The sequence below is a fragment of the Apodemus sylvaticus genome, chromosome 5, assembly GCF_947179515.1.
Source record: "Apodemus sylvaticus chromosome 5, mApoSyl1.1, whole genome shotgun sequence".
NCBI classification, from domain to species: Eukaryota; Metazoa; Chordata; class Mammalia; order Rodentia; family Muridae; genus Apodemus; species Apodemus sylvaticus.
The window spans coordinates 164,644,862-164,668,670 of record NC_067476.1 but is presented as its reverse complement, the minus strand read 5'-3'; the positions used below and the strand labels follow the sequence as shown (position 1 = coordinate 164,668,670).

The 23,809-nt window shown below is 43.5% G+C and overlaps 1 protein-coding gene across 3 annotated transcripts in view; it reads left to right on the top strand.

Annotated features, from left to right (window-relative positions):
* The window catches only part of Zbtb46 (zinc finger and BTB domain containing 46), a 71,714-nt gene that overhangs the window by 27,509 nt on the left and 20,396 nt on the right, over positions 1–23,809 (top strand). For 2 of the 3 annotated variants that reach the window (XM_052184577.1, XM_052184575.1), the window contains exons 2-3: positions 5,485–6,454; positions 19,146–19,430. In XM_052184577.1, coding sequence (XP_052040537.1) covers positions 5,518–6,454; positions 19,146–19,430 — 1,222 coding nt within the window. In that variant the 5' untranslated portion in view covers positions 5,485–5,517. The remainder of the gene's footprint in view (positions 1–5,484; positions 6,455–19,145; positions 19,431–23,809) is intronic. The other variant, XM_052184578.1, reaches the window with a different exon arrangement.

Below are 23,809 nucleotides of genomic sequence, written 5' to 3'. Positions count from 1 at the left end.
AGGGAGAAGAGCCTGAAGCTAAGGCTTCTGTGGCGTGATTGGAGCCCAGATAGTAGGGAGTGACTTGAGATTGCAGGTAATGAGTCTCTAGGTCACCAACCCTGAGTGTGAAAATGCCCAGAACCAGCATGTTTGGATGTGACAGGAACACTAAATCTAAATTATATCCAGACTTTGTTGAGACTTTGTTGAAGCTAACTTTGAACTTGAAATCTTCTTGCTTCCACTTCTTTAGTTCTGGGACTGTAGGCATGCTCTACTTGTCTAGTCAGGGTTTGACATTTTCATTAAAAGTCAATAAATAATCTTCATGAAAGAGCTCTATAGAACCAAAAGAAACACTCTACCCAGTCTGTTCCTTACTTCAGTTCATCAAGCAGCAAAATAAGTCAGTGCCTGGAAGTCTTTTATGCATTAAAGGTGTGCTGTTTGGCCTTTTCCCGTGAGCATCAATCATCACATGGGAAGCTGGGGTGAATAGTAGGTATCCCATCTCTAGTAGGATAGCTCCTGCTTATAACTTTTTTGATCATATTTTACATTTATTTTATATGAAAACTAATATTTGAGACATATAATAAAGTCCTTAAAAGTCATAAATTTATTATATTCTCTTTGATGTTTATATTTTATATTTTACATTTTATAGTATTATTTACATTTATTTTTTTCTATTGAATATTTTCTTTATTTACATTTCAAATGTTATCTCCTTTCCTGGTCCCCCCCCCCAAACTTCTATCCCATTCCCCTTCCCCCTGCTTCTATGAGGGTGCTCCCCCACCCACCCACTCCTGCCTCCCTGCTCTGGCATTTTCCTACACTGGGGCATCAAGCCTTCACAGGACCATGGGCCTCTCCTCCCATTGATGCCTGACAAAGTCATTCTCTGCTACATATGCTGCTGGAGCTGTAGGTCCCTCCATGTGTACTCTTTGGTTGGTGGATAAGTCCCTGGGAGCTCAGGGGGTACTGGTTGGTTCACATTGTTGTTCCTTCTATGGGGCTGCAAACCCCTTCAGCTCCTTGGGTCCTTTCTCTAACTCCCCCATTGGGGACCCTGTGCTTAGTCCAATGGTTGGCTGCAAGCACCCGCATCTGTATTTGTCAGGCTCTGGAAGAGCCTCCCAGGAAACAGCTATATCAGGCTCCTGTCAGCAAGCACTTCCTGGCATCCACAATAGTGTCTGGGTTTGGTGACTGTATGGGATGAATCCCAGTGTGGGTCAGTCTCTGGATGGCCTTTCCTCCACACTTTGTCTCCATATTTCTTCCCGTGAGTATTTTGTTCCCCCTTCTAAGAAGGACTGAAGCATCCACACTTTGGTCTTCCATCTTCTTGAGCTTCATGTGGTCTGTGAATTGAAAGAAAATTGCTTTTATTATTTTTATTTGAATGTATGCATATGTAAATGTATACCACTGCATGCCCAAGAAGGCCAGAAGAGGGCCTCAGGTTCCTTGAAGCTGAAGTTAAAGGTGATCCAGGTGCTGGGAAATAAACTCGGGTCCTATTCAGGAGTGGCAAATGCTCTTAAGCTTTGTGGCATCTCTTCAGCCCTGCTTGTAACTTTTTATGGCTTAGGACCCTTTACCATCAGTGCTGGATAGACAAGGTTCTGTTCCTGCCAGGGTATGACCCTCATGGTTGGAAAGTGAAAGCTGTACATGACTAAGCAAGGGTGCCCATCACTTCTCCCCCAGCACCACTGTACATCGCATTCCTGACTCTCACATCTGAAGGGTTCATGTTTGCACGTGGTTTCTTCTGTTGGAGATGTTGGGTCCCATGGACTCATTGCCTCTCTAACTGGACTGGACAGAACTCTCACACACTTGCTGTCTCCATTTAAATATGTGGGCACCAGCTGGAGCCTCCGGTGTAATAGGTTTCTTATTCCTTTGCTTTGTCATGGAATTAAACTCCGCTTGTTCTGTTGGGTCTATGGTTTAAAGTGACACACAAAGAAAGATCAGGCACTTTGTTGGTTGGCATAAGGCAGGCCCTTCAGCTGCTGTCCTCCATTCTTTGGAGTCGTGGATATATCTGCACTTCACACTGTCCTGAGAGTTCGAGGGGAGAATTTCACAGGTCCTTGTCAACTAATCAGGGTGATGTGACTTTAGCAGATTGGTATATTTGGGTTGGAATCTAGAGTGAATTCAAGCTGCTTTGGTGACCACTGTTGTGAAACCTATTTTTATTTAAAGTGTTTCTGATAAAAACTGAAATATAATTGAGTGTGACAGCACACACCTTTAATCCTAGCACTCAAGAAACAGAAGCAGGAGAATCTCTGAGTTCAAAATCAGCCTGGTCTACATGGTGAATTCCAAGAAAGCCAGGATTACATAGAGAGACCCTACCCTGTCTCACAAACTAAACAAACAACAAAATCCCGAAGTATCTTAAAGTAAATGAGCTGTGGATAAAGCAGGTATCAGTGAATTTGTAGGTAAAGAAAAGCCACTAAGGTTTATGATTCTTCTATATCATCAGTACAGGGTGGAAGCATCCACCCCAAACAATTCCTGTCTCCCCAAACCTTGGACCTTTTCTTATGCTGATTTGGCATCTTGTCCTTGTGATGGTAAGGTGCTTCTCTAAGGTCCTAGCTAATGTTATTTGTTTTAGCTACTTTGTGGGTTCTTCTTTCTTCTACCCCTTTTCTCCCACCCTTTCAATCCCCTAACACTAGATAAGAAGGAAAACGGAGAGGAAACGAAAGAGATCCCTGAATAAAATCAGGGGTTGGAACTGGGAGCAACGTCTACTTCCTGCTGATTAGGGGTATCGAGTTCTTTGGGGCAAGTTTGATCTTCACCATCAGGATATCTAATTTCTTGTTGTTTCTTCTTTGTGCATGACTACTTAACAAACAGCTACCAACAATAACTAACAACCCCACCCCGCCTCTCAGGGCCCAACATCTATAGACCCTCTGGAAATTATCCACAGTTCCAGGCATCTCACAATTGCAGCAACTATCTACAGCTGACAAAATCATGCCTCTGCTAGAGCATGAGACAAATCACAGGCAGCTGCCTCAGACAATCTGAAACAGCTCCATGCTCCCACACCTGGGATTAAAATGGAAGCACATTACTATTTGTGTGTGTGTGTGTGTTTTAAAGAAACCAAAATTCTCACTGCAGTACAGCAACACAGGATCTTCTTGTCATTTACAGGGGTGTATCTCATAAGCAGATCACCAGGGCAGTTGTCTGTCCTCCTCTCCCACAGAGACGTAGGAAGCCTAGCTTGTAGTCGTCTTCTCACTTGTCTGATTACTATATAATACCACTCCCAGGTGCCCAGTGCAAGAAACTTTCAGTTCCAAAACTCAGTTGTCAGAGCCACTGGAAGCAACTGGCATAATTCTGCTTTGATGAAGTTGGTGTGACATCTACAAATGTCCTTTTGATGTTGAGAGACCTAAATCACTCCAGTCAAACCTCTTGGGCTTTGGGAAACTGCCTGTCCTGTACATCCCCATGACAGGCCAACCTCCATAAATATTATCTCTCTACCCTTTCAATTACAACTGACTCTTCTCCTAAATGAAAATGTATCCCTTTTCTTACTACAAAACCTACGCATATACTGCTGATTTAAAGTTTCCCGATAAGATGATAGTACAGTAGTAATTTTCAGTTTATGTTGAAATTATTTTAGAAATGCAAACCCTAGGAGGAGGAAGTTCATTTTTCCTAATAAAACCTTAATTCATATTTATCCCCCCCCTGACCCTACCCCCACTTCTCCCTTGCTCTCTTTTCTTTCTGTGTGAGAGATGGAACCCAGGTTTTTACACATGTGCATCATCTACTAAGTCCTATCTTCAGCTCTAAGAATCTATTATGGGGAATGGAAAGATGGCTCAGCAGTTAAGAGTTACAAGACCCAAGTTTGATTTCTAGTGGAACCCATATCAAGTGACCTAACAGCTGCCTGCAACTCCAGCAGATCCAAGACTCCAAAGATACCTGCACTCACATGGGCATGTCCCTATTTAAAAAAATGTTTAATAAGTATGGAAAATAATTATTTCTCATATAAAATTAATTCTCATATAAAAATGAAAGGTATGGGCTGGGTGTGGTAGCATATACCTTTAATCCCAGCACTTGGGAGGCAGAGGCAACCAGGTCTCTGGGTTTGAGGCCAGCTTGGTCATGAATCATGAGTTTCAGGCCAGCTAGGGCTTCATAGAGAGATCATGTCTAAAGTAAATAAATAATGAAACACACACTTCCTGGTTTGAATGTAGGGTACTTGAAGTTTCTGATATCCCTTATCACTTGGCTGTCATTTACTGTGGACTGTAGGCATCAGCTGATATTAACTAGTTTAGGTGATTCCTTCCATTTGAAATAAGCTTTGATTCCTCCTTCAACATCAGTTAATCTGAGGGAGGTAAAGCTCCATGTGAAGAACAAAGCTACACCTCAGTCCAAATATGAGGGTTGATATCTGGAAGTGGCACCTGCCCTCAGGGCTCCAGTGAACTTGGGATGAAGACTTGTTCAGTCTGTGAACACACATTCCCTATGGCCAGTCCTGAGCATAGTTCACTCTCTTCTTGGTTACCTGTTGGGGAATTTGGCATTCATGCCAGTGTAGTAGGGTTAATGCACAGTAGGAACACTTTAACCACCAGCCTTCAAGAATAGAAACAGATAAGGTAGGACAAGGAAGGTCTTGTTTAAAGCCACAGCCTTAGAACCTGCTCAGGGACTTGCTGCAGAGTACTCTTGAGGATGAGGAGATAGTTTTGTGTGATGTCACTGGGAGCTTAGGCTAGCATGTTTGGACTCTGTAGATGCACCTATACTGCCATTAGCAGAAGGAAGACAGGCGAGGGTGGGACAGTTTACATACACTCTCAGGTCAGATGAGAAGAAATCTGGGAACCTTACTGTAAGTGAGGGACAGGAGTTGGGGACCCTAGCAATCTGAGGAAAAGGAAGGAAGACTTTCCTGCTTTCTTCTCCCAGCTTGTGAGACGGAACACAGAGTTACTACTTCCCCCCTGGGGACAGTTGACAGGTTATTTCATGTGGTGGCCTGGGGAGGGTACAGTGTTGAAACACAGTTAGTCAAGAAGAGGTGGTGCTGGGCCTGGTGGTACATACCTGTGATCCTAGCTCTCAGGAGGCTGAAGCTGGAGGATCTGAGCATTTGACCTTGAAATATATAGTGATACTCTACTTTAAAAGGGGAAAAAGGGCCTAGAGTGCTTGTTTTGTTTTAGGTTTTTTGTTTTGTTTTGTTTTGTTTTTTGGATTTGTTTTTTTCCGAGACAGGGTTTCTCTGTATAGCCCTAGCTGTCCTGGAACTCACTCTGTAGACCAGGCTGGCCTCGAACTCAGAAATCCACCTGCCTCTGCCTCCCAAGTGCTGTGATTAAAGGCGTGCGCCACCACCCCCCGGCTGCAAATGTGTTTTACGCGTGGGTAACTGTTCTCTTCTTCTCCCCACAGAGTCTATAGAAGACACAGCAGCAGGACTCCCAGATGAACAACCGAAAGGAAGATATGGAAATCACTTCTCACTACCGGCATCTGCTTCGAGAGCTCAATGAGCAGAGGCAGCACGGAGTCCTTTGTGATGCGTGTGTTGTGGTGGAGGGCAAGGTCTTCAAGGCACACAAGAACGTCTTGCTTGGGAGCAGCCGCTACTTTAAGACACTCTACTGCCAGGTACAGAAGACATCTGACCAAGCCACTGTCACTCACTTGGACATTGTTACAGCCCAGGGCTTCAAGGCCATTATCGACTTTATGTATTCTGCCCACCTGGCTCTCACCAGTAGGAATGTCATCGAAGTGATGTCTGCTGCCAGCTTCCTACAGATGACTGACATTGTGCAGGCCTGTCATGATTTCATCAAGGCTGCACTGGACATCAGCATAAAGTCAGATGCCTCAGATGAACTCTCAGAATTTGAGATTGGCACCCCAGCCAGCCACAGCACAGAGGCGTTGATCTCAGCTGTGATGGCTGGAAGGAGCATCTCCCCATGGTTGGCTCGGAGAACAAGTCCTGCCAATTCTTCTGGAGACTCTGCCATTGCCAGTTGTCATGAAGGAGGAAGCAGCTATGGGAAGGAGGACCAGGAACCCAAAGCTGACGGCCCTGATGACGTTTCTTCACAGTCTTTGTGGCCTGGAGATGTAGGCTATGGGTCTCTGCGCATCAAGGAAGAACAGATTTCACCATCACATTATGGAGGGAATGAGCTTCCCTCTTCCAGGGACACTGCAATACAGAATTCTTTATCAGAGCAGGGTTCTGGGGATGGCTGGCAGCCCACAGGCCGAAGGAAGAATCGGAAAAACAAAGAGACTGTCCGACACATCACTCAGCAGGTAGAGGAGGACAGCCAGGCTGGCTCTCCTGTACCCTCATTCCTGCCCACATCGGGATGGCCTTTCAGCAGCCGAGACTCAAGTAAGCCTTTCTTGTGACAGGCTGGGTATAGGCAGACCAGGTCACTGTGTTGATCTAGTGGATGTTGGCAAAGTGGCATATTCCCCTGTTCACTTTAGTGGTGTCCTATGATCACGTTGCTTATTTATTTATTTTTATTTTTGTTTTTTGTCTGAGACAAGGTTTCTCTATATAGCCCTGGCTATCCTGGAACTCACTCTGTACACCAGGCTGGCCTCAAGCTCAGAGATCCACTTGCCTCTGCCTCCTAAATACTAGAATTAAAGGTGTGTGTGCAGCCACCCCCCATGGTCACCTTCTAACTCCATGAATTAGTATGACTGCAGAGAATATGCTCTACTTAGCCCAAAGGCTAATATGACTTTGGGTCTCTAACAACCCCAGTGTATCTATCATATCAATACAGCTCTAGCATGCAGAAGCTGCCTGTGTGGGGCTTCCACAAAACCAACAAGATAAGCTATAGTAGGGTCTGTTGCTGGAAGAGTAAGGAGTCAGTTGAGCAAGCTCATCCATTTTGACTTGGCTGCTTTTCTTCATGCCCTGGACCTTTCCTTGGTACTGCTAGGGCCACCCAGAGTCAAACTAGAGTAGGTCTCAGCTCTGTTCCCCACCCCAGACTTTGGCTTGGCTCTTGTAGTACTTGGTCTTCAGTCTTGTAGTTCTTTTTTTTTTTTTTTTTTTTAAGATTTATTTATTGTTATATGAAAGTACACTGTACCTGTCTTCATTCAGACAGTACCAGAAAAGGGAGTCAGATCTCGTTATGGATGGTAAGCCATCATGTGGTTGCTGGGATTTGAACTCAGGACCTTCGGAAGAGCAGTCAGTGCTCTTAACCACTGAGCCATCACTCCAGCTAGTCTTGTAGTTCTTGAGTCTTGCTGCCTCAAACTGGGATGTTGTAACTGAAAATAGCTCTACACCGAGGGACAACTGTGTCTCATGTCATAAGTTGTCACAAGCATGTATTACTCTGGCAGAGGACTCAAGTTCAGTTCCTAGCATCCATGTCTGGCTCACAAACACCTGTAACTCTAGCTTCAGAGAGGTCTGATAGATCTGCCTTCCGTGAGCATCTGTGCATATGCCACTTAGATTTTTAAAGCTTTTATTGTTCTTATTTTTTTGGTGAAGATTTACTCATTTTTATCTTATGCATGTAGGTATTTTACCTGCATGCACAGATATATGTACCACAATCATGCCTGATGAAATGAATCTCCTGGAACTGGAGCTACAGACAGTTGTGAGTTGCCATGTGGGTGCTAGGAATTGAACCCAGGTCCTCTAGAGTAGCAGCAAGTACTCTTAACTGCTGAGCTGTCTCTCCAGCCTAAACTTTCATCTATTTTTTTTTTTATTTTTAATTGCATGTGAATGAGGGGGAATGGGGATTATATGTGCACATGACTCCAGTATCCACTGAGGCCAAAAGCAGATATGAGCTGCCCAACATGGATGTTGGGAGTCAAACTTGGGTCCTCTACAAGAGCAATATATTTTAACCATCTCTTTAGCTCCCTCCTTCTTTTTTTGGGAGGGGAGGCGCGTTTGGTTTTTCAAGACAGGGTTTCTCTGCATTGCCCTGGCTGTCCTGGAACTCACTCTGTAGACCAGGCTGTCCCCAAACTCAGAAATCCGACTGCCTCTGCCTCCCAGAGTGCTGGGATTACAGGCGTGCGCCACCACCACCACCACCACCCAGCTTAGCTCCCTCCTTCTTAAAAATATTTTAAACTAAGCACTTCTCTGGCATTAAGTATTTTCATGTTGTACTATTATCCTTCTCTAGAACTTACATTTTTTTAAAAGATTTATTTATTTATTATATATAAGTACACTGTAGCTGTCTTCAGACACTCCAAAAAAAGGGTGTCAGATCTCATTATAGATGGTTGTGAGCTACCATGTGGTTGCTGGGATTTGAACTCAGGACCTTTGGAAGAGCAGTCAGTCAGTGCTCTTAACTGCTGAGCCATCTCTCTGGTCTTAAATCTTTTTTTAGATTTATTTATTTTGTATGTTCTTATTTTTTTGTTTGTTTTTATTTTTTGCTTTTTGGGAGAAGATTTTTCTGTGTAACACCCCTGGAACTCACTCTGTAGACCAGGCTGGTGCTAAACTCACAGAGATCTACTTGTTTCTTCCTCCTGAGTCCTGGGATTTAAAAAGGCATGTACCACTATTGCCCAGTCTTGTATAAATATTTTGTTGGCACTTATATGTGTGTACCATGTATGTTTACCATGTGTGTGCTTGGTGTTGGTGGAGGTGAACAGAGGGCATCCAGTGTAAACTGGAACTGGAGTTGAAACCACAGGGTCAATGGCTCTGAACCACCTGTGGATACTGAGAATGAAAACTCTGTATCTATCAGTCAGTACTCTGTAGCCCTGTGCTAGAAGGCCTCTCTGCTTTGACATTTTGTTGTTCTTACTCATTTAAGTTCTCAGGGCTGATTAACAAGGCCAAGAGTACAAAGGTTCTTATCTTAAAAGCTGGACAAGGGCCGGGCAGTGGTGGCGCATGCCTGTAATCCCAGCACTCTGGGAGGCAGAGGCAGGTGGATTTCTGAGTTTGAGGCCAGCCTGGTCTACAGAGTGAGTTCCAGGACAGCCAGGGCTACACAGAGAAACCCTATCTTGGAAAAAAAAAAAAAAGCTGGACAAACTGTGATCCCTGATACCTCCATAAAGATGGAGGAGAGAGAGAACCAATGCCTCAGAGTTGTCCTTTGATCTCTGTATGGGCACATATACATACACAAAAACATGCAATACAAACTATTTTGGAAGACTTTTGATTTTTATTTTATATGTACAAATGTTTTGCCTGCATGTGTGTATGTACATCATATGCATGCTTAATGCTTATTGAGATCAGAGGTCAGAAGTGGGTATTGGATCACCTGATATTGGAAAAGGTGGTTGTGAGCCATCATATCAATACTGGTAATTGAACCTGAGTCCTCTGTAAGAACAAGTGCCCTTAACTGCCGAACCATCTCTTTATACACACTTCAGTTTTATTTTTAAAGTTCTCCATTGCCTTGTGTTTCTAATACTGAGCTACAAAGTACAGAGCTAGAGCCAGACTCTGAAATGTTTGTAAAAGTTGGTTTTGCTCAGCATTGCTCCACCTTGGGCTGAGTCATTTTCTTTGCTGGGTATCTTGAAGTTGGGAAGATACTGAGCAGAGTCCCTGGGCTGTACTGACAAGGTATCAGTGACATTTGTCACAGTTGTGACAGCCACAGATATCTCCTGACATGTACACATGTCTCCAAGTAGCCTCCATGCTCCCTAGGGATGGACTGAGCTGAATCAGAAGAATGTCAGTCATTTCCTGCTGGTTGTCCCTTGGAGTGGCACTTAAGGCAGTAGACATGAATAGTGATGTCTGCCTCCTGGATTTGCTTAGAATCCTTACTCAGTTTTGACCCAAACTTGGTGAATGCTGAGACTTTTGGGGTACATTTTGAGGCTCAGGGATTGGGAGGCATTCTCCACTTGTCTCAGAATACATGTGTGTGCCCAATGAGTTATCCTGCAAGTGACGATGCTGGGGGCACGTATGCCATGGGAGTCAATGGTAAATTAGGAAGTGGAACAATTCCAGAGCCTGTGGGCTGGAGGTTTCAAATGCAGCCAGTGAGCAGAAGGTGTTTTCAGAATCCAACAAGTGATTTTGGCTGTATACTTTCCTTAGTCTTAAATCCTTGGGTTGCCAAGGCAACTGTGAACTGCCTTTGCTTGGGGATTCTGAAGCCTGAGATAAGGATGTGAGATGTAGGCTGCAGCGTGGGATGCTTCCTGCATGTCATGGCAATGTGTCATTTGTTGAGCCTCTGCCACCCTGGCTCTCAGATTAAGATTAGGAAACATAAATCATCACACTTGACGGAGGTCAGTCTGTTTTCATTAAAGAGTTAGAGATTGATATATTATTTATAGTAGGAGAAAAGGCTCTGTTCTAAAGACACACATCAGGCAGACAGACACATGTCAGGTGCTATTTAGGACTTTGTGAGCAGTTGCTCAGATGTGAGACCTTAAGGCAGGTCCTCTCTGTGTATCTCCATCCTGGTTCCTGGATCACTTCATCTTTACAAATGATTTTCAAAACAAAAAATGCATTAAAATGCACAGGTCTGAAAAATCAGTGTTAAAACTGATTTCATTTATGTGCTAGCTGGTAGAAACTGCCTTAAATAAGCATATCAGTTGTACATGGCCATGTGATGGACACAGGCAAGCCTTCTGGCTAGATACTCATCATTCCTCTCTGGAGATTCCTAGGGTGGAGCCTCCCCTTATCCATCTGCAAAGAGAGGTCAGTGATGATTCTCATGGTAGCTAGTGACACGTCTATGAGTGAGATAGTAACTAGCTCAGGCTTCATGAAGAAACATTCCAGGGCCCCCAGCTACACTCCTTCCTAAAATACATTGCAAGCATCAAAATGTGAAGTTATTTTAAAGTTAAAGATTTTGCTGAATTAATGTACTGGACTTTGGGAAGATTGAACCTCCACATGTTGGCCTTGATCAGGACCTCAGTGTAGCTCTAGCTGAAGATGAGGGTTTTGGGGGGTGCAGTGTGATTACATTCTGTGGAACCCCCTTGCTTGGGAATGGATGTCACGTGCTCTCAGGATGAGCCTCTTTCTGTTCCTCTCTGGATCAGATGCAGCCTACATTTCTCTTCCTATCATCCTAGCAGTGAATGGGAGATAAAGGGAGGGCTCAAAGCCTCCTAGACGCTCATAGCCATCCTGGTCCACACAACATAGATAGGAAGACTTATGGGATACAAACCATGTGAGCTTATCTCTGTTGCACATGTACAGATTTTGTGGTTGTGAAGAGTATCCCAGGCTGCCCCGGTGCTGACTAGGCTTGGACATTTGATAAAGTCACGTTTTCATGCTGTCATTTAGACAGCATAACAGATTTGATTACCTTTTTTTTTTTAATTTGTTCTTCATTCATACATTACATCCCAGCTGCAGTTTCCTTTCTCTCCACTCCTCCCAGCCCCTCCCCTCTTTCATGCCCTGATCCACTTCTCTTCTGTTTTCCTTCAGAACTGATCTTTGTAAAGAAGATACTCTGTGCCTGGGGTGGCTTTGAGGGAAAGGTGACACCACCTGACTCAGCCTGCCCACATTCCACAGCGCCAATCTATGCTTCACCTTTCTCCGCTTTCTCTGCTCCTCATCTTGCCTGTGTAGTTTTCCTCCGAAATATGACTGACAGAACCTCCTGAAGTCAGTTCTGACTGGACCATGTTATAGTGTTTAGGGTGGCAGCTGGTGACCAGACAGGCAAAATTGTTCTTTTGGGGATGGATGGCTTTGTTGAAAGGAGGACCTGGCACTGAGGTGGTCAAGTTGGTCACACCCTCCTGCCAATCCTGGGAAGGTCAGTGCTCTTGCCATAGAACAGTAGGAGGCAAGAACAAGAGGCAAGTGAAGGCATAGGTCAGAAACATGGAGTTTTATAGGGAAGGGGTGTCCTGGGGGTATCCTGGAATTCAGGAGTGTTTATGACAGGCTGAGCTCTAGGGTCTGCTTAGCTTCGGATACACCCAGTGTATACAAAGTGACTTTTCATGTAGGAGAGCATCCCACAACCTCCCCTTTGGCATCTCTAAGCAGTCCTTAGCCAGCGCCTCCTGGTGGTGCTGAAGGGTCTCATTGTCCCTCCCTCTTCAGGCTGAGCTCTAATGGAAGTGTTTCTTTTGTCATGCTGTTTTCTTTAAAAAAAAAAAAAAAAAAAAAGAGTTTACAGGGGGTGAGCTCATAGACCAGCCGAAACATTCTTAGAGATAAGGAGACTATTGAGGCAGGTGTCTAGCCACCCTAGGGTAGCTGGCAGAGCTGGTAATGTATGGACCCACTAGAAAAGTCCAAATAGTGCCTTCTGGTCTGGTGGAACGTGCCACCGGGGCTGAGGACTGAAAAGACAAGACAGCTGTGTGGAGGGATATGCTTCTGGGAGCCCAGCAGCCACATGTTGAGTTGACAGTAGGCAAAGAACTGGCACCTCAGACTCTGCATGGATTTTCTGGTTTATTGCAAAGAAGACATATTTTGGTAGGATGCCAAGTTGGTGGGATAGTCACCTCGAGCTGAGCAGCACTTGTCTGTGGTAATATTTCTTGTTTATTTTGCTTTGTTTCACTAGCATATCTCACTCTGCAGCTCAGGCTGGCATTGAACTTATGACTCTCCCGCTTCCACATCTCAAGAGCTGAGACTAAAGGCATGGGCTTGTGGTGCTTCCTGTGGTTAACATCCCACTGTAATGCAGGTCTGTAGTTTGATCACCACGCTGTACTCTAGGTGAAGAAACATTATTGGCAAGGTTCCTGTACAGAGACACTGCATGTTTAAGTGTTCAGGCTGACTGGATCCACGATCTATAATAAATAATTCAGATTAAAACATGGATATATGAATGAGAAATCAGTTGGTAGACTTGTATCTAATGAATTTGTTTATACTATTTTAAAGATTATCATTTTATTATTATTATGTGTGGTGGTGTACACATGCCTTTAATCCCAGCACTCAAGAGGCAGAGGTTGGCTGATTCTGAGTCCAAGGCCAGCCTGGTTTGCAGAGTGAGTTGTAGGACAACCAGGGCTACAAAGTGAAGCCCTGTCTCAGAAAACAAAACAAAAACTTATTTTTTCATATTTTTTATTCAATATATTCTTTATTTACATTTCAAATGATTTCCCCTTTCCTGGCCCCCCTCCCCAAAAGTCCCATAAGCCCTCTTCCCTCCCCCTACTCCCCAATCCACCCCTTCCCGCTTCCCTGTCCTGGTATTCCCCTACACTCCTGCACTGAGCCTTTCCAGGACCAGGGGCCTTTCCTTCCTTCTTCTTGGGCATCATTTGATATGTGAATTGTGTCTTGGTTATTCCGAGCTTCTGGGTTAATATCTGCTTATCAGGGAGTGCATACCTTGTGTGTTCTTTTGTGATTGGGTCACCTCACTCAGGATGACATTCTCCAGTTCCACCCACTTGCCTAAGAATTTCATGAATTCATTGTTTTTAATAGCTGAGTAGTATTCCATAGTGTAAATATACCACATTTTCTGAATCCATTCCTCTGTTGAGGGACATCTGGGTTCTTTCCAGCTTCTGGCTATTATAAATAGGGCTGCTATGAACATAGTGGACCATGTATCCTTATTACATGCTAGGGAATCCTCTGGGTATATGCCCAGGAGTGGTATAGCGGGGTCCTCTGGTAGTATCATGCCCAGTTTTCTTAGGAACTGCCAGACTGATTTCCAGAATGGTTGAAAAAACTTATTATTGTATTTTATGAGTATGGTTGTTTTGTCTGAATCTTGGTCCTCTGAAAGAGCAGCCAGTGCTCTTAACTCTGAGCCATCTTATCTCCAACCCCTAGATACAGGTTGATACAGATTCTTGAATTGATCCTCCTTCCTCAGTCTCCTGGGTGCTGGGATTGTAGGCTTAAACCCACTATGTCTGGTGTAATTTCATGGGCTAATTTGAAAGCTTTTGTGTAACGGCTTTCTTAGAGGACTTTTAAGGTTCAGTGGCAGAGGGCCCAGAATTGATCCTTACTACAACAAGATAAAAGAAAATGGCAAAAGATAGTGAAAGTAATTTTTAAAACTGAGGTTACTGTAGACTGGAATGGCTCACTGTCTAAAAGGCACTTTTTGCTCTTGGAGAAGACCTAGGTTTAGTTCCTACTGTCCACCTCATTCACAACTGTTGCACCTCCAGTTCCACAGCATATAATGCCTGCACATCATGCAGGCAAAATGCCCATGTGTCTTAAATAAGAAGAAACCATTTTTGTTTTTATTTGTTTTTGAAGACAGGGTTTCTCTGTGTAGCCCTGGCTATCCTGGAACTTACTCTGTCAACCAGGCCTGCCTCAATCTCTGGGATTAAAGGCATGTGCCATACTGCCTGGCAAAAATGAATAAATCTTAGAGGAAAAAAACCCTCTGATGTGTCAGATGTTGCACCCAACATCTCACCATGGAGAGTTGTGAACAAATATGTACTTACTGCAAATAGGACATTAGGAGTGACCCAGAGTGATTCTATCAAAGTCAAGTTTGGTGAACCAGTGGCTTCATTGGGCTTACTTATATAGCATGGGTAGGGGCTACTTTTAGTAGCAGGGGTGACCCCAAAAGAGCCACATCACCAAAAATTCCTGTTGCAGCTGGATAATGACCACATAGATGGAGTCCTTCCTTCAGTTAACCTTTGACAATCCATGTGCTTTATCATTTTTTTTGAGACCACAAGACCACATAAAGAATTACATTTATCTGACAGAAAGCTGCTTTCTTTTATGAGGAAACATCAACAAGCCCAGTCTTGAGGTTCACTTTCAAGTATTCACAGCTGCTCCTAAGATAGTAATAGCTATTAGGTCATAAGGACAACCTACAACAAATATGTGGCAGAAACATGGAAAGCTGCAATCCCTGCAGTTCACTGAGATGACCAGCACCTTCAGCCTGCAACCTGGAAATTACCTATCCTCGAGCTGATTTACATGACTTGGCCTTTGTCCTGTTGAGGGCACTTTTCCAGGTCTAAGTTTCCACACTAGCCATGGGCAGATGTTCTCCAATCAGGGCTTTACTCTCCTAGTGAGTAGACTCCTTCCCCATGAATGTGGATACACTGAGATACAGACACATTACTAGACTGTTTGGACTGCCACAGCTGGCACTTCAGGACCCCAGCCTTTGTATAATGTGCCATTATGTTTTGTGGCTTAAAGCAACACATTTGAGTTACTTGCAGCTCCAGGAGTCTTATATGGCCAGCAGACAGTAGACAGATTTCTGCAGCCCTTGTCTAATGGCCCACTCCATTCCTACTCCCCCTCCATTCTCATTTGTTTAACTCTCTTGCTCTTCCTTCTGCTGTTAAGAACCTTGTGATTCAAGTTAAGGCCTGGGAGAGTCTGCCTTCCTTCCCATCCCTGCTGGCTTCCTCAGAAGGTTACATAGTCACAGGCTCTAGGGATCAGACTATGCTATCATTTCAGGCTATTGTCAGCTTTCTCATGGGCAAGTGTATGATGAGGTGAGCTCTTTGAAAACTACTATTATCTTTTGAGGTATAATACACATATAATAAACTAGAGCTAAAATTTATGATTAGGACAATATTATTTGTAACTCTAATGTTCTATTAGAGAATTATTCATAATTAAGGAAAAGTTGAAGCTAATATGGGGGCACATACCTGTAATCCCAGCATTCCATAGGCTGAGGCAGGGGTATTGTTTTGAGTTTGTGGATGGCCTGACCTATATAGCAAAACCCAGTTCCATATAATAGAATTTTTTTAAAAAGCTGAAAAAAATGAAACAGTGGGTTTATCTGTTGCTCAATTTCCCAGTTGTTAACATTTTGTTCTATTTTATTAAATGCCTTTCACTTGAGAATTAGAGAGACAGCTCAATGGTTAAAGGCACTTGATGCTCTTACAGAGGATCCAGGTTCAAGTTCTCAGCATCCACATGGTGATTCACAATCATCTGTAACTCAAGTTCTAAGGAATTACAAGCATTAGGCACATACATATTGCACATATATAACATGCAAGCAAATCACTCATGTGTATAAAATAAGTCTAAAAATGTCTACTTATATGGAATCCCACGTTATTTTTCAATGTATTTTAAAGTGTGGCCAAATCTATTTGCCTCAAGCACCTGAGACAGTGATGGTGAGGGGCTCAGTTCGTCATGTTACATGTGAGCTTCAGTCAGCCCCCATAACTTGGTAAGGATGCTTATGGGCATTTTTACTCTTAGTAAGTTCACAGAAGCATTTCAGTAGCCTTTGTAGGAAGTAATCTATTTGCCCTGGAGCCATGTTTTGGAGAGAGTAGGGACAGTTCTTGTCACAGTTGGCTGAATGACATAAGTCTGGAAGTCAGTGACAGAGATGCTGTCCAGGTCCCACTATCCACTTGTTTCTAGATCCATGGGTCAGCACGTTAGATGCTATAGAGAAATGCACTTCAAATTCTTTTTTTTTTTTTTTTAAGATTTATTTTATGTATATGAGTGCACTGTAACTGTTTTTAGACACACCAGAAGAGGGCATCGGATCTCATTACAGATGATTGTGAGCCACCATGTGGTTGCTGGGAATTGAACTTCGGACCTTTGGAAGGGCAGCCAGTGCTCTTAGCTGCTGAGCCATCTCTCCAGCCCTCAAATTCTTATTAATCTCTAAGTGTTAAGTTGCAAAACTCTATTGGTCTGGAGGGATGATTTAGCAGCTAAGAGTACTTGTTACTCTTGTAGAGGACTTTGGTTTGATTCTTAACACCCAATGGTGGTTCATAGTCATCTAAAACTCCATTTCCAAGGGAGCTGATGCCCTCTCTTGACTTCTGTGGGCATCAAGCATAAATGTAGTATACATGCAAGCAGAGGACACATATAAAATAAACAAATAAAATTTAATATTGGTATATGTCTTATTGGTTTTCTTAAATCCTAGGTCTTCCAAAGTGCATGCTCATTTTCCACAAATATTTGAGTGATTTTTTTTTTTTAGCTTTTTGAAACTCTGCCTTAGGGAGCTCCAGACTCTTCCCTAGTGATGAATGGCTTTTCTACTGTGGAGTTTCTTTTTTTGATATTGCTGGTAAGCATTTCTTTCTGGATGTCAGCCGTGGTCTAGGAGGCCTTGAGCACACAGAAGCATTAATATTTTCTTTGTTTCTAGTGTTTTCTTTCTATTCGGTTCACTTGGGGGAAAGGGTCTGGGGTCATTAGCGCTTGTCTTCCAGGGGTACTTCTCACTGTGGCCTCATAGGCCTATCTCATTAGGTCAGGAGCCTTAAAGCAGGAGGGTGAAGTAATAGGTTGGGCTCAAGTCATGTGACATTAACAAACCCCCACCCCCCCTTTACTTTCTCACGTAAAGGAAAACAGATTTCCTTGCTTGGTCGCTTCAATTGTTCTAACCAGAGTGCCTTAGGCCTGCTCACTTTTGAAAAACTGCCAACCTGCTGGGTGGTGGTGGCGCACACCTGTAATCCCAGCACTCTGGGAGGCAGAGGCAGGCAGATTTCTGAGTTCCGAGGCCAGCCTGGTCTACAGAATGAGTTCCAGGACAGCCAGGGCAACACAGAGAAACCCTGTCTCAAAAAAAAAAAAAATCCAAAAATAAATAAATAAGTAAATAAATAAAATAAAATAAAGAGAAACTGCCAACCTTCCACAGCGAGCTGCATGATTCATGTTCTCATTTAAGCCAAGATTCCAGGTTCTCCATCTCCTCAGTGATACTTGCTGTTTTCTGTTGGTTTGGTAGGTGCTGTTCTCACTGGTGTGAAGTGATTTTTCTTACAGTGCTGGGGATTGAACTCAGGGCCTTGAGTATGCTAGGCAAGCACTTAACCACAGTTATACCTGACTTTTTACCTAAGTGCTGGGGATTCAAACTCAGAGCTGTGTGCTTTAATGGGAGGTATTCTTAACCCATTTGGCCATCGCCCCAGACTCTTTCTACGTTTTTGATTTGCATTTCTCTGATGACAAAGATGCTTGAATGTCATTTTGTGAGATTATTGGCCCACCTTGTCTTTAGATAACTGTCTAGTCAGATTTACTACATGTTTTTAATTTACCTTATTATTGAATTATAGGAGATTTTAGAGCCTTGATATATGTCTTATTAGCTGTATATGGATGGACTGTATATGCCAGGACTTAGGAGGTGGATCAGGAGTTCAAGGTCATCCTTGGCTACAAAGTTAGAGGCTAACATCGCATACTTGAGATTCTGTCTCAAATATGTGTAGGTAACTATATGAGTTGTACATCTCTCCATTCTGTGGGTTGTCATTGAAACATATCAGCTTTTATTTCTTTTTATTTATTTATTTGTTTGTTTGTTTATGGTTGTGAGCTACCATGTGGTTGCTGGGATTTGAACTCAGGACCTTCGGAAGAGCAGTCAGTGCTCTTAACCACTGAGCCATCTCTCCAGCCCCAGCTTTTATTTCTTTATCTTGTATGTTGTTTTATTTCTAAGAGAGATCGTCTCAAACTCATCATGTAGTTAAGAGTGACCTTGAACTCTCTGGTCCTCCTGCCTCTTCCTCCTAAGTGTTGGAATCTTTCCTGGTATATGCCATCATGCCTGGCACAAGGTTTTAAACTGTGATAAAGCTCAATTTGTATGTTTCATTGCTAGTGCTTTTAGTGTCTGACAACCCATCATCAAACCTGAGGCCATTATAGAGTTTTTTCTTCTAAGAGTTTTATAGTTTTAGCTCTAATGGTTATTGTCACATGTTGATGCCCCCTGTTCTTCTAGAAGAGGAAATCCTGTAGCCCCAGAACTGGGCCTGGGCTCAGGTCTTTGACCACCCACCCATTGAGGGTCAGTGGCCTGCTACCCAGGTTCTGAGTGAAGCTCCCATTGAACTGTAAATTTTTCTGTGCTGTGTGGCATGTTACAGATCTGGGCAGGTGGGATCAGTAGCACAATATCCTAAGGGTTCATGTTGCTCTGGGCAAGTATACTGGTCCACAGGGCTGGATTGGACTGAAGCTTTATTGCCTTTATTCTCCTAATTGTCTTCATTCCCCAGTTGAAATATCCCCAAATGACCTGTGTGTACCTCCCCATCCCTAGATGTAGACCTGACGGTCACTGAGGCCAGCAGCTTGGACAGCCGAGGTGAGAGAGCAGATCTCTATGCTCACATCGATGAGGGCCTTCTAGGAGGAGAAACCAGCTACTTGGGTCCACCCCTCACCCCAGAGAAGGAGGAAGCGCTACACCAGGCTACTGCAGTGGCCAATCTTCGTGCTGCACTCATGAGTAAGAACAGCCTGCTGTCACTCAAGGCTGACGTGCTCGGTGATGATGGCTCACTTCTGTTCGAGTATCTGCCCAAAGGTGCCCACTCACTGTCTCGTAAGTGCAAGTTCTGGTGTGTCTGGTGTGTCTGGTGTGTCGCTGTGTCTTCCTTTGATTTAAGCACCTCATTTCAACCCTTCTGACCCTGGTGTCACTGAGGTTGAGGTTGTAGCTAGCCTGTTGGTCAGGCAGATTTCTGTGGGTTGTAGCCACCTTCCAACTTAAGGTCTTTCAGGCTTTGAGTCTTACAGGATCATGATTCTTGCTTAACAGAACAAGAAGGGTGTTGGTATGTGCTATTGGGCAGCAAGAGGGAGCAGTAGGCCTTTGTTGGAATGTTTTGTGCTCAAATTTGAAGCAACTAAACCTAAAATCCTTAAAGTTTTTAATTTTACACAATTAGTAAACCTAAAACCACAAGTTCCTTTTGAGCCAGTGGTAGTTCTGTTGCAGGAGATAGTCCTTTGTGTCCAAGGGACAAGCACTGGCTCCCTCTACTGGGCCCTCTTTCCAGCCTTTGTGCTGGGATTTGTTCTGTGTAGGAGATAGGCAGAGAGCCACTGACCCAGGGATGTGGAGCTTGCTTTGTTCTTGCTAGAAAGTGCTGGTCACGTGTGTTTTTCTAAAAAGGAGGAGGATGCTACATCTAAGACTTTAGTGTGTCTAGCTGAAATACAGACCACAGACTGACCATGCTGCAGCTGAAGAGCAACTGCTTGTTTAGCAACTGGTTCCCCCGAGATACCTTTTTCTGTGAGACAGGAGGCATTAGCATCTGCAGAGCTCATAGCCACAAGACAGGCTGCTTCCCTTGTCATAGTACATGCTGACTATAGCATCCATCTATGTGATGCTTGGAGAATGGTATGACTACCCTGGGTACCAATCTAGCTCCAGAACTTCCTGTTCATCTGGTACTCAGCATGAGTGTGAGAAAATGACTTGATGCTTTTCTCTCTGTGGGGGAGGAAGAGACAACCACCCCCCCACTGGAGAACATGAGGGGTATCCTACCTCAGGAAACCTAAGCAAATGTATGGTGGTGACTGGTCATCCTCCAGGCCACTGAATTACAGGACAGTTTCCAGTCACCTTTGATGCTGGTACTTTGGAGCATGTTTACAGTTTTGTTTCCATGTACACTAAAATATGATTAGGCTTTTGTATTGGTTTGAGGAATTATATAGATTACTTATGGCAAATAAAGACCTAAAGTGGAAAATGATGTCTTCTCGCTTTATTTCCAAGTTACCTCTCAAGTGGCCATGAAGGCAAGCTGGGATTAGGCATACTTTCAAAAACACTTCTAGGCCTTGTTTTCCACATCTGAGAAACAGGAATGAGGCCAATTGAAAGCTTTTATTAAACATCATCTGAGAGCGTTGAACGTGTCTTGGACAAGCCTGTGTGGGTGAATGTCTCAAGAGCAAACTGTATTTATGGGCAGAGATTGTTGGATTCTGCAAGGGTATAGTATTGGTACAATTCATGGAGGTGGTTACAGGGGATTTGGGGCACCTGGAATTCACATGAACAGAGATTTATGAAATTCAGCAACTTTTGTGGATAATGTGGAACAGCAGAGGTGAGGCAGGATCTAGATTATCCTCACTCTTCCTACATATTCGTGGGACATGTAAGTCCAATGTATGTACTGTAAACTCCCCACTTAGGAGAGACTGTGGTAAAAACTCTTACTCCTTGGATCCTTGATTCCCTGGTTCCCCAGATACTGTTTGTCCTTAAGAATAATTTTAGGGGCTGGTGAGATGGCTCAGCGGTTAAGAACACTGACTGCTCTCCCGAAGGTCCTGAGTTCAAATCCCAGCAACCACATGGTGGCTCACAACCATCCATAATGAGATCTGACCCCTCTTCTGGTGTGTCTGAAGACAGCTACGTTGTACTTACATATAATAAATAAATAAATCTTTAAAAAAAAAAAAAAAAAAAAAAAAAAAAAAAAAAAAAAAAAAAAAAAAAAAAAAAAAGAATAATTTTAGAATGCAGGTTTTCTATGTATTTGATAGCTTCACTTTGGCATGAGCTCTGCTCAAAAGAAATTTTACCCTGTTTTTGCTGGGAACATGCAGTCAGAGGGTGTGGCCAGCCCTAAGAGCCCATTTCACTTTCTGTCTCAGGATCTTTGGTGTCTCTAGGTCTGACTTCAGAAAATCCTCCCTGTCCTGCTGTCTGAGTGACCCTGATCTAGGTCCTCCTTGTTTTAGGAAGTACTAGAGCCAAGCCAGGGTAGTAGATGGCTGGGATGGGGATATAAATGTGTATTTTCTTTCTTAAATATCTCTTCTGGTATGCGTTACTTCTCAGTTTGTATTTCAGAAAGCTTGGGGGTGGTACAGGGCAGCAAGGTGTCCTTGTGACCTCTCTGAGGCTTAGAATATGTACCCCTGTACTAATGCAGATTGCCAAGGCTTTTCCTGTTCTGTCTTTTACAGGTGGAACCAGCTTTTGGGTTTGATATTTTGTTATTTCAATGATGCTTTAACTCCCTTGTTTTTAATATCTTAAATATGTTTGCCCTTTTATTTTCTATGTATAGGGCCAGAAGTTGACAGAATCCTTCTGGGTAGAGTGGTAATCACCTATACTCACAGCATCGAGGAGATTAAGGCAGAAGGATTGTGAGTTTGAACTAACCTAGGCTATATGCTGAGATCCTGTCCTTTCCTTAAAGTGGCAGGATTTGGGGTTTGAGTATGAACTATAGAATCTTGACTATGTGTGGTACAGGAGACAACACCTACTGGGATGGGCTAAAGAACAAGTGGGTTATTTTAAACATTATCTTCTAACCCTAAGTGAAGTGTGTCTGCTTCTGTGCTACATTAGAATGAAACATGGAAATATCCAGAAATAAATTCTTGTTTTCCAAAATGTGTGTTTGTGTCAGTGTGGCAAGAAACCACTGTGCAGTGATGTACAAAGTGCCCCATGTCTCCTGCCTGCCTGCTGTGCTACACACACCTGGGTAGAACAGACACAAGGACTGTCAGAACATGATTGAGATCCATGTCTCTGTGAAGTCATATGTTGATTTTGGACACTGAGAGAAAAGGGTCAGGCGCTTTTCTCCATCACTTTGCTGACTTTAAGGAACTATGTGGTTGGCTGGACAGTGTGCTCTATTTCACTGTCATCGGGGCTTGGGTTGTTATGAGTTTGGGAGTGATGAGTGACTGAGTAACTTGTGTAGGAGGGGCAGTCCCATACCACAGACCTGCTTGTGTCCTCTGACTAAGTGCCCAGTTCACCTTCCAGTTCTAGAAATGAATGTGTCTTTTGAGCTGCAGGTGTCTTGAAAGATCTGAAGCCTCTTTTATAGGGATGTGTACCCAGGAATGTCAAATATGTTTTAAAAGAAATGCCTAGTGTTTGGTTGGATATTTTTCAATTCCTTTCATCTAGGGGTGTGGGGGCAGGGCAGATCAAGAAGCCTGTGCTTCAGTTCTGACGAGCTCCAGAGAGGCACTTGGGAAAGAAGATAACCCTTGTGACAAGGGTGTCAGGACTCTGGATGTGCTCTGTCGAGCTGGATTTGGTTTTCTATTGAGAGTCTTAACTACCACCTGAGTTGCTGGTGGCAAGCGTTGTCTGGGTGGGGCTGAGACTTCCACTGTAGGACCTGAAGGACACAAGTCCCTGTGGATGTGGAATGTTGTTGGAGAAAGATGACAATGTAGCTCCTTGATGTGATTTGATAGCTGCTTTGTGGTACAGGACTTGAAGCCTACGTGCCTAGCTATGACCTGATAGTCTGGTTTGGTCATGGCAATTTTGTATAGAATTCAATAGTATTTAAAGATCTTATTATTGTTATTTTATATTTTATGTGTCTTGTTATTTTGTATTATTGTTATTTGTTATTTTGGATTGACCCTAGGCCTTGCCCATGGTAGACCAGCACTCTGCCACTGAGATATTCTTGTTTGTTTGTTTGTTTGTTTGTTTGGATTTGGTTTTTTCTAGACAGGGTTTCTCTGTATAGCCCTGGCTGTCCTGGAACTCACTCTGTAGACCAGGCTGGCCTCGAATTCAGAAATCCGCCTGCCTCTGCCTCCCAGAGTGTTGGGATTACAGGTGTGCACCACCACTGCCCGGCGAGATATGCTTGCTATTTTTAATTTTGACTTTGAGACAAAGTCAGAATTTTGATAAATTGACCAATTTGCTGAGTAACTTAGACAGATCTCAAGTTTCCTGTCACATTCTCTTGGATGCTATGATTACAGTCTTGCCTGGTTAAATTGCAGATTTTTCTTTTATTGTTTTTGGGGGTCAGGGTCTCACACAGCCAAGACTGGCTTCAAGTTTGATATGTAGCTGAGGCTAACCTTGAACTGCTGACCTTTCTATCTCTGCCTCCCAAGTTCTAGGATACAGGAGTGTGCACCATCAAACCCTGCACTTGCTGTTTT